Genomic DNA, 11,686 nt, shown 5'->3' on the forward strand with positions numbered 1-11,686 from the left:
TGACTTCATCAAAAATACAAGCACGCAAACCACAAAAGGGTTTATAAATTAAAAATTCAACAGAAAAAGGTTCGATTCATTTATTCTTTCATTCACTCAGTGAATCATAACTGAATGCTTACTGTGTACCAGGCGCCTTGCTAGGTGCTGGGGACTCCCAGCAAGGAACAAGATGGACATGGTACCTCTCCCCTGGGGCTTATAGTTTACCCTTTAAAGAGGACAGAGTCCATAAAGGAAAGACTCTCCGTTGCAAATTCCAACCCTGTTAGTTCCAAGATGCAAAAACAGAAAAGAGCACCTTCAGAGATGGATGTGAGAGGTGAACTTTGCAGTAACTTAGTCATTAAGCAACTGGCTTCTGTTAAGAACAGTTCAGAAGGGCAGGATGGAGGAAATGTCTTCAGACTTTCCAGTGGAATATTCTTGGAATAGAAAGTTGTCTTTCTGTAATAAAAAATCAAACGTGAAAAAAAAATAAAATAAAAGGTAGCAACAGCACCTCGCTCTGGGCCCACTTCCCAAGCCCAGTAAAAAGTGACGCTTCTAGGGTCCTTGCAGCTTCAGATGTCGCTAGGGAAAGGCGGACGTCTTAGTCTGCTTTTCCAGACAAATATACAAGTAGCCTTCTGCTAAAAACAAATGAAAAAAATCAAAGCCAGAAATAAAAGCCTGGTGACAGGATGCCAGAAACCTTCAGAAAGGGACCTTCAGAATAAGTTCAGGTGAACGCTCAGCATCTCTGAACATAATAAGCGCTATCAAGTCTACACTGACTATTTTATAGCAAGGACAGCGTTGATGCCAATTATTTTTTGCCCGAGTCAAGAGAACTTGTCATCCTTCTCAGAACAATTATCTCTAGGTGCATAATAGTTAAAAGCTAAATTCTTCCCCCAATTCAGCTCGGGAAAAGTGCTGCTCACAGCAATTTGACATCATTCCATTAGATGAGATTAATTTTTAAATGTGTTATTCTAACAATTATGCCAAGTACCATGTAATTAATATTCCAACTGACTTAACAAAAAATTACAAAATCCCCTAAAGAAAATAATTAGTCATCAGGCATGAAGGAGACTTCTCTATGGCCAACAGCACATAAAACAGAAAGTTCATCTCATCATGGGTTGGTATCAAAGCCTTTCTCATATGGCCTTCAGTTCCTAGCCAATAGTGCGTAGAGCTGACATTGGCAAGTTATCCCAAACTTTGCTTAACATATTAATGTACTTACTGGTTTAAACTCTTTGAGGGTAAAATGATGAATGATGAAAGCTTTAGCAATTTAAAAGCTCTTTTCATTTGTATGAGAGGCAAGATAAACACATTTAATTAATTGTTTGCTCCTTCCATGTTTCCAGCTGGAAATTAGAGTACTGGCTTATTTCTTGAGGCTACTTCTTATGTTTATTAAAGAAATGTATATAGGCATCCTCATCCCTGTTCTCCCTCTTTTCTTTTGGGGTTTGTGTATTCTTATAATCTAAATCCCTTCTAGAAAAATGTAAGGTATAGATAAGTAATAGTCACATAGGACATTATCTGCCATAACAGAAATAAAAAACATGTTTTCCTTGCCACTCTCCTCTGAATAATTGGCAGTGGCTGCCTAGCGTCAGAACAGAGAGTTGCAAGGATTCTAAGCCAACAGACACATAGCCTCAGCAAGAAAGAATGCAATGGTTGATTAGTGATGTCTGCCCTAGAAAGAACAATAGGTTAAGAATCCAGGTACCATGCATTTGTCATCTCCACCCTTTGATAAATCACTAAAAATTAGGAAAACGCACACAGACTCATGAACAAAATATAATGTGAATTGTTTCCAGGATATAGGTAAACGGGGAAAAAATGTTTTCTACAGTTGAAAGCCTTAAGCAAAACTGGACTAAAACATCAAAATTTAGAGGAAACAACACTGAACTAAGTCAGGAAACCGAAATTCTGGTCACAGCTGGGAGCTGTAAACAAGGTCGGTCCACTGGGCTCAATTAATTCATCTCTAAAATAGTGGCTGAATCTCTTAACTGTTCTCCTGTGCTGGTGAAAGAACATAGTTCCTTTATAAGACCTTAACCTCGGCAGGCCAAGGACATGGCTACACCCTCAACATCTCCTCATATCGCTCATATGAGATTTATAATCTGTGATAAACGCATATGGATATTTTTAACCTGTAGCATTTCCAGCGCAAGAAGTTCCACATACATAATTTCTTTTCGTTAATACAACCTATTTTCCACTGTGGGGCAAGCGGGGGGTTGAAGTAGGAACTTCTAATAGTGGAACAATTCAGTGATTAAACCACCTTCATTCAAAAATTCAGAGTCATCACTTCAATATAAGACTAGTCACGTCCGCAAAGTGTCTCAGTCACTCATGGTTTTGAGATTGGCCTGAATCTTCCCACCACTGAACAGTCCTTGTCACTGTAGCCTATTTCGAGAACTTTACCCATGGGATACATCAACATGGCTTCCTCTTCCAAACACCTATCTGTGTAGAGCTGGAACAGTCCCACGTCTGCCCTAAAAAACTGCAACAGACATCTGTGATTTCTTCATCTGCCCTGCATCCATTCCTTCTGGGAACGCCCTCTCTCCCAACTCCAAGGAGCCCCATTCCCTGTGTTTCAGGTGTTCTGAGCTAAGGATCCCACCCATGGATGCAATGAATCATCTCAGAGGGCACCTGTCAAGTTTGGGTCAGAATCCTTTCTCAGGGCCTGACATGGACACTAGGAGGTCACCAGGTATAAGAACTACGTATACCCACAACTGCTGAGCAATGTTTTTTGCCACTTGAAGAGCATCAGGCCAAGAAAGGCAAGCAGGCCTAGAGAGGGCAGGAGAGTGATGTTCCTGCCACACCACCCAAGCACCCTGATCCTCCTGAGCTCAGCCTCAGACAAGTAACTCTCTGAACATTTTAGTTCCTTGAAGTGATGAAGGCCTCCCTGCTGTTTTGTTAGTTTGTTTGTTTTGGCTAAAACTAGACCCAGCTGGGTTTCTGTCACTGGCAGCCCAGAGTTTTGGGGAAAGGCCTTATAAGCTAAATGTAGGCATTCAAGGTTCAAGTTCTTTCTTTAGTACCCCATGATAAATCTCCTTACTGAATCCCAAATGCAATGCAGCTCCCAGTATTCCACTGCAAACCAAAGAATACTAAAACACCCTCACAGAGAAATTCAAAGAAAAAAAATTCTGCGCACCAGAAAAATTCTCAAGGTTTATTATCTCTTATCTAAGACCTAAGGGGAAAAGAGGAAAAGGAGCGGGCATGATGGTTCACGCCTGTAATCCCAGCACTTTGGGAGGTCGTGGCGGGTGGATCATGAGGTCAGGAGTTCGAGACCAGCTTGGCCAAGATGGTGAAACCCTGTCTCTATTAAAAATACAAAAATTAGCCGGGTGCAGTGGCATGCACCTGTTATCCCAGCTACTCAGGAGGCTGAGGCAGGAGAATCGCTTGAACCAAGGAGAGGGAGGTTGCAGTGAGCTGAGATCGCGCCAGTGCACTCTAGCTTAGGTGACAGAGCAAGACTTCATCTCAAAAAAAAAAAGAAAAGAGGAAAATGACAATGAATTACTGGAAATGGCACAACCCTGCATCCAGTTAAACGACCAATGATTCTAACAAAAATTATTCAAAGAGGCAGCACAGTATAATTTTAAAAAAGCTTCCAAAATCATTCCTAAAGTGTGTGTGTGTGTGTGTGTGTGTGTGTGTATGTATGTATTCTAGTTCCCTATCAACATAAAAAAAACCATACACACATGCATGCCACAACATACAGCACCCAAACAAAAGGAACTTGTTAGTAAACAAATGAACTGTTTTCAGATTCATGAGTCTAACTGTTTCTGTTATTTTTCAACGACAGTTTAGTTTTTCCTTTTGCAGCCGTCCTAGGGTCTCTGCCACAGGCCTGCCTGCTGAAAGAAACCATGAATATAAAACTCTGCAGAGCATGTTAAGAACAATCTCCCTCAGGTGGCATCTAAAGTAATTAGAGAGTCATCTAACAAACGGTATTCTAGTGATGCCTATCCATCTGTGACAGAGGAACAGACAATACAATAAAGTAATGTTAGCAGCTACACATTTAGACACCTCCTAGGGGCCACAGATTCCTCTGTGAACTTGACGAAAGCTTCTCCAGACATACAGGCACATACCACAACATAGTGCATATCATTTTAAGGGGCTCATTAGCGTTGCGCTCTATACTCAGTCTCCAGGTTAAACACACCTGAGTTAGAATTTTTAATATGTCATTACCTGAGCATCATGAGCCCCTAAAGATTTCAAAGGACTACAAAAGAGTTTACAGAAAAATTCTGAAACTTCCAACTCTATAACCCCATGCTGAATCAAAAACATAGAAAGAATTAAAAATTTACTCTTGCTTTCTGCATTTATAGAATATAAGAAAACTTGGCTTTCTATATAATCGCTCCATTTATTACATCTCCCTTACCTTATTTGACCATTTATATGCTTGAAGGAGTTGACTATAGAGAGGAGTTTTGTCCTGCACAGGATCCAGGCTTAACAGCCCACTGTTATGAAGAGGATGGTTCTCAGATGGCTTGCCTACCAGATTGCTCAGACGTTCCAGCTCACTGAAAATCAAAGAGATAAGGCAAATAAACCTAAGCCCATTTACACTCCAGAGTGAAGCCAGCCCCCAGGATCAAAGACTGTTCTTCAAACCATCCATCAGAAATCCCTTAAGAAGAAATACTTTTTGAAAGGTTAAAAAACATTTAGAACAACAACAACAACAGAAAGACCCTAAATGAGGGTTTATCTGACTTTAAAACGGAGTTCCCTGGTGCCATTCCAAAGGAGAAAAAAAAGGTAAGGGGACTAGAATCAAAAAGACTCCCACAATCAGAATGTAACAACTCAAATTCATCTCTGCAGTGGGGAGGAGACTTTCTGGAATTTTGAAATGTGGGCTAACATTGCCTCTCACTAAGAGTTTCCAGACCCACGTGCAGATCATTACACTTGGCAGAATAGCAAGTACCTGAATAAATGATGATTATTTATCATTCACATAGGGAAAGATTTGCACATGATGCTTCACAGATGGTAAAACTTAACAAAACAAAGAAGAGATAAAATAAACAAATGGAATGGGAAGACATCACCGAGGGGGCTGTGTCAAACAAACACTCTTCAGTCTAGCAGGAAAACCCTGGAGAAGCTTGGGAAAGCAAGCCAACAAGAGCACATTCCAGGAGTCTGTTCTGAGGGGCCAGTCCCAAACTGCCAACAAAAGACTCTCTAGGAACAGCTTCTCATGCCACATTCATTTTGGAATCACCAGCCACCTTCTTCTTCTTGGCACTACTGTACAAAGATTTAAGAAGGCAAAAGGATAATGTCAGCACTCTTAAAGTTTCTATTTAAAATGGTGCAGGGTATAATATCCTGAACATCACAAAGGGAAGAAACTCAGAGAAAAAATGGGAAAAAAATAGAAGCTAGGGAGGAAGAACCAGTGCATCCCCTGAAGCAGGGAAAGTATTAACTAGTGCTCGGCGCTGTGCCAGAGAACAGCAAGTGGATGTGGGAGTTGAGGAGGGGTGTGTGATTTATGGCAACGACATAGGGGGAAAACATAAAGGCACCCATCATTTGGCCACCTCCTCCTCCTCCTCCTCCATCCTACCTCCTCTTTCCATCTGGTTACTAAGGAAACCAAGTTGAAAAAACAAAAATCCAACCAGTCCAGAAATCAAAGGATGACTAGCTCACCAAATGCTTTCCCCTTCTCAGGTCAATTCTGAGAAGTGAAAGGCAAAAATCCTGAAATTCTAACCTTCCTGGGAGGGACTGACTCTTTTATAAAAGGGAAGGCAAGTTCAGGACCTTAGCAATCAAGAAGTGCCTACTATGTGCCAGGACCCTGACAAATATCCTCTCATTTAATTCTTACAACACTTATAAAGTATAAGTGAAGAAGGTGCTTTGTAAGAAAGAGGAGGAAAAGTTGAATCCTTAACGAGAGTGAGGAAACTGATCAGGTGGTTGGGGGTGGGTGGTGGTGGAATTGATGAAGCCCAAGTTCAGGGCCGGGGAATTGGGGCTAATAAGATTGGGTGCACTTGGGTTTGGAGCCGACTGATCACGTCCTAGTCTGGACTGTCATTCTTATCAGACGTGATGGGGCACAGAGGGCCTACAGGTGAGAAACCTGCCAAGCGCAGAGAAGTGGAAGTTCATGGGAAGAGCATGCCTCCTCGTCAGGAATGGAACCACCACAGAAGAGGTAGACGATGGCGGGAGACAGACAGGACCAGGAGGCCAGCAGAAGCGAGACGAGAAAGAGAGATGGTGGTAAGGTGTCCCTGAGGGGCAGGCAGAGGTTTGGAGAGGACGAAGAGAAAGAACGGGGATGAAGCGAAATGGAGAACAGTCCCTGCCTGGGAAGACTCGAGCGACGTAGGGGCAGGGTCGGAGAGGGGCCGGTCCCCGACCCCGGCCCCTTAAGCCGGTACCTACTTGAGGTCCCGGTTGACCGAATGTAAGTTGTCCTGGAAGTGCGCAATGAAGGCCTTCTCCCGGCCCTCCAGCGTCTCCTTGTTCCGCATCCCATCCTTCAGGCAGTCGAACACCCTGCTCACGCTGGAGCGCAGCGCCTGGATGGCACTGATGGCCTGAGAAAAGGCCTCCAGATTCACACTGACATTTATCACGTCCGCCATGTTGCCGCCGCCACAGCAGCTCTCCAAAGCCGGCTTCGCCTGCAAAAAGCCGCGCTCGCTGATGACGTAATCCAAAGACCTCTGGGAAATGTAGTTCGCGCGGGGCTGCCCAGCTGGCACTTTCGAAAAAGGATTTCCTCTTGAACTAAACAAATGCGTAGGCAGGAAAGTGATTTTTCTCTACTTGGGGAAGTCAGGTTGCACTCTCCGTTTGCTTAATGGTGACAAAGAAACACAGAAAGTTCCCTCATTTCTCCAAACTTGCACTCTGGGGAATCGTAGGGAAAAGAATTGCTGAGAGCAATAGTGTAAAATGGAAAAGAACGTAGCCCATTGAATAAAATGAGTCCATATTCATAAATAAAGGGGGAGAAGGGAAGTTTATTTCCTACAGTAGAATCCCAACTCATAAATGCAGAAAGAGAATGGATTCAGAAAATTGCCATTTGGCAACCATTAGAATAATTGATTCCGATAGAAATTGATGGATACTAAAACTAGTGGGTGAAAGTGTCAGAAAAATAAAAGGTTTTTTAGGTAGTCTCAAAGCATCGTCCCCCAAGATGCTGATTAATTAAGAAGAGGAAAATAATTACCCAGCAATTCCACTTCTGGGCATATACCCAAAAGAAGTGAAAGCAGGGACTCAGTATTTCTACACATTTCATAACAGCATTATTCATGAAATAGCCAAAAAGTGCGGGCAAGCCAAGTGTCCATAAATGTATGAATAGACTTTATAAAGTGTGATATTGGCATACATTGGATTATTCTTCAGCCTTAAGCAAGAAAATTCTGACATATGCTACATGGAGAAAACTTGAAGACATTATGGTAAGTGAAATAAGCCAGTCACAAAAAAGGCAAAATTCTGTTCGACTCCACTTATATGAAGTACTTAGAGGAGTCAAAATGTTAGATACAGAAAGTAGAATGGTGACTGGTTTACAGTGAAGCACACACCTCTGAAAAGAACATACATAGCATAGAGGTTGTGGAATAAAGACAAGGTTTGGGATTTAAACAAAGCCAACAAAATACTGGCCAAATCTGGTTTTATGGAAAAATTCAGTGTCTCTTTGTCCTGTTGGCTATAGACAGGTTTCTGAAAGTTTATTATCTTTTTACCAAAGGGAACCTGCTCAAGCCCTCATATTTCTTCCTTAGAGGAGCTGGGGTTCCATAGCTTGGAGCAGCAAAGAGGAGAGCAGGAAGTAGATGAGGAGTGTGACCTTCAACTCACCTTCATGTCAACCCAAGACAAGAGCCCTCCTTGGTTAACTGGCGTCAATAACAAGAACCAGTTGCAGGAAAGCTGTAGGGAGGAAGATTTCAGCCTAATATTGCAAAGGACTTTAAAAACTACAGACTTAGAACGATTTTGTGGCTGGATGGTGGTGATGACTATACAATAATGTGATTGTACTTAATGCCACAGAACTGGACATATAAAAACAGTGTTTCACCGGGTTAGCCAGGATGGCCTGGATCTCCTAACCTCAGGATCCACCCACCTCAGCCTCCCAAAGTGCTGGGATTACAATCGTGAACCACTGCGCCCAGCCCATTTATAACTTCTTAAGGGAAGGGATGAAGATAACAGGAAACTTCTAGCTGTGGAACTTAAACAAGTTATTGAACCACCCTGAACCTGTTTTCTTGTCTGTAAAATAGGGCTGGTAATAATACCTATCTTCAGAAAATAGCTGTGAGGTTTCATTACACCTTCCAGGTAAAGCTTTTGAAATAATGCTTGGTGTATAATAAACACTGAGAAAGGCATAGCTGGAGAAGATGCCTGTGACTTATGCTTCTCGTCCCACTGAGAATTATTTACGTAGACTCAAGCAAGGATTAGCAATGGGATTATTAGTTCAAATTGTCTCTAATGACATGACCTCATTGCTAATAGCTTGTCAATGAATTGTATTCTATAATTCACTACATTTGGCAGCTTTTTTTTTTTAATAAGTCTTGCTCTGTTGCCCAGGGTGGAGTACAGTGGCACGATCTCAGCTCACTGCAACCTCCACCTCCTGGGTTCAAGCAATTCTCCTGCTCAGCCTCCTGAGTAGTTGGGATTACAGGGACATGCCACCATGCCCAGCTAGTTTTTGTATTTTTAGTAGTTTTGTATTTTTAGTAGGGATTTCACCATGTTAGCCAGGCTTATCTCGAACTCCCAACCTCAGGTGATCTGCCTGCCTCTGCCTCCCAAAGCGCTCGGATTATGTTCATGAGCCACCGCACCTGACCTTGGTAGCCTTTTTATTGCCTTTGAAATGTAAGGGTGAGGCTTTTTCTAAGGTTTTGGTAGAAAATGCTTTTTGACTATACAAAAGTACAGGAAGTAAAACTAAAGAAAAACATCTTTGTTCATTGTGTTGTTTTGGTTTTGACTTTGGTTTGTTCATTCTTTCTGGGGAAAGAGTAGAGGAGTCAAATTCTATTATCTTGGTTGCTTACCTTTTGGGAGTCCCCAAAGGATTAGAAAATGTGACTCATGCTGTATACTTTGTCCTCAGGAAAAAAAAAGGGACCAATCTATTTCTAACCTCACCCACATGTGCCCACAAACATGAGATTTTACGTACAATTTCAGGGGGTTCATAACACCACCACCCAACCCCAAACATGAACCTCTCATTAAGGATCATACCCTAGCACAAATGCCATTAGGTCTCCAATACCTGGGACTCAATAAGCACTCAGTATAAGTTGGTGGAAGGCATTAATCCATGCAATATGTTACATTTGCTTTCTTGGATCCTCCCTTCAAATTATTCCATCTCTTTGTATGTGCAGTTCCCATCTCTCCCTCATGCTCAGTCTCCTGCCCGATCCCCACTCCCCCACACATACAATAAGATTTTTCTTTGTCTCACTCTCTGATTCAGTGGTTTAGACTCTGATTGGTGCAATAAAGTACAAATAGACTTCGCTCCCACAACCATTAGTTTTCAGGATTTCTCTGTGGCTCCCCTCTTCTGGGAAACTCAGAAATTGATCAGTGGAAATATACATTTCCCCTGAACCTAGTAAGGAGTCTTTCATCACGTCAACAGAAAACTTTTCATTTTGGAAAGGAATGGACAGAGTTTCTCTAAGGGGCTGTAAATTCTTGGGAATGTTGGCACTTACATGCCTGCATCTGTGTGTGTTTGTGGGATATAAATTACTTTAAAGGAGTTCATTTCGAGCAATATCAGAATTTAATTATTATGATCTTATGTTTGGGTAAAAGGCAATGCCCCGCTGTTAATATCTTCCAAAATGAACAAGCCATTAGCTTGGTGCTATTAGCTCAGGAGTATTAGAACGAGCAATCAGAATTAAAGTTGTCAGTATTTAATTAAAATATGCTGCAACTCCCATCATATTCAGAGAACGTGTGGTTTAAGCATTCAGACTGAGAAGTTGCCCTCATTAATTAATAATTATTAAGGGTTCTCTAGATGCAGAGCAATGCATTCGATAGTTGGGACGTCACCAGAGAGATTTAAAATCAAATCTGCCTTGGATAAGCCACAATGTAACTAAGCCACATGTCGTAATCAGTGTGGCATAACACTTAAGACCTTGCAGGTTGCTCTGAGGATTAACTTAAGGCAGCATCCAGTTCTGGGGACAGAGTAGGCATTTGTTTTAGTCACTCAACAAGTATATACTGAACATGCCCAACATTTTGTGAAACATCTGGGGAGTCAATGGTACAGCCCAATAAATATCACTGAAAATATCTGAAGTGGGTTTTGTGTTCTTCCATATTTACCTGTTTAAGGTTCAGATCAACAATCACTTTTGAATTGCTTAGAACCAAGTTTATTATAACTAATCGAGAAGAAATATGAAGAATCCTCTCTCAGTCCTTTCTGAACTTTTCCTCTTATTTCCTTCCTATCATGATTTTGACATAATGCTGATGCTGACGGTGATGACCGTGAGGACACTGACCCACATGATCCCAGAGACAAAGAGGACCCTGGAAGTCAGGAAATCTGTGTAGGCTAGGGCCTGTGGCCCCATTGGTATCTTTCAGGCAAATGAGTTAACCCTTCCAGACCTCGGCTCTTGCAGCTAGAGAATAAGAAAGCAAATCCCCTCTGAAGCTAACAATCCAAGAGTAGGTGATTCAGAGGAACTTGTTAATTCAAGAAGGAAGACAGGGAGAGAATCTTTAACCATCAACTCTGATCAAAACCACCATGCCAGGACTCCTGTGCATCTGATTCATTCATTTATTAGGCAGTATCCACCCAATAAAAGGATTAACTAAAGATCCAGGTAAAGGCCAGGCACGATGGCTCACACCTGTAACCCCAGCGCTTTGGGAGGCCAAGGCGGGTAGATCACGAGGTTAACAGATCAAGACCAGCGTGGTCAACATGGTGAAACCCTGTCTCTACTTAAAATACAAAAAAAGTAGCTGGGCATGGTGGTGCAACTGTAGTCCCAGCTACTCTGGAGGCTTGAGGCAGGAGAATTGCTCGAACCCCTGAGGCAGAGGTTGCAGTAAGGCGAGATCCTATCACTACACTCCAGCCTGGTGACAGAGAGAGACTCAAAAAAAAAAAAAAAAAAAAAAATCGAGATTTCTCATGGCATCGGCCCACAGTTTGGTAGGGGTAGCAGACATGATCAGAACACAAAACAGGGTGAGGTTCAAGTGTAAGGTAAGAGACATACATGAAAAACTTTGGAGTCCCCAGAGAGGATGGTCAGAGCATCCTCCCGGAGAAAGGAGGCCTGAACCATGCCTGCTCAGGTACATAGGTGCTGACCAGGTGAAGTGAGAGTAGAGGTAAGGGAGGATGGGCTGGCCAGAGCAAAGTCTTCAGAGTGAGAAGCCACATACAGCATGGAGGGGCAGAGCCTGCCGCAAGAAGCCAGAAAGGCCTTGGATGGCATTTAATAAATAAATGGAATAACTGTCGTGTATCCTGAGCTTGCCTCTGTAGGTGAGG

General features: G+C 42.4%; 1 protein-coding gene across 10 annotated transcripts in view; it reads right to left on the reverse strand.

Annotated features, from left to right (window-relative positions):
* The window catches only part of MED27 (mediator complex subunit 27), a 218,023-nt gene extending 211,279 nt beyond the window's left edge, over window positions 1-6,744 (reverse strand). For 8 of the 10 annotated variants that reach the window (XR_013527232.1, XM_017976971.4, XM_017976970.3 and 5 more), the window contains exons 1-2: window positions 6,520-6,744; window positions 4,484-4,628 (exon numbers count right to left, since the gene is read on the reverse strand). Coding sequence is in view for 8 of the 10 variants with exons in the window: in XM_017976971.4 (XP_017832460.1) it covers window positions 4,484-4,628; window positions 6,520-6,722 (348 nt within the window). In the remaining 2 variants the exon portion in view is untranslated. Of the gene's footprint in view, window positions 1-301; window positions 448-3,512; window positions 3,552-4,483; window positions 4,629-6,519 lie in introns of those variants that run through there. The other 2 variants (XR_013527236.1, XM_078350599.1) reach the window with 2 other exon arrangements.
* Window positions 6,745-11,686: the final 4,942 nt, after the last annotated feature.

This window comes from Callithrix jacchus, chromosome 1 (genome assembly GCF_049354715.1).
Source record: "Callithrix jacchus isolate 240 chromosome 1, calJac240_pri, whole genome shotgun sequence".
Lineage (NCBI taxonomy): Eukaryota > Metazoa > Chordata > Mammalia > Primates > Cebidae > Callithrix > Callithrix jacchus.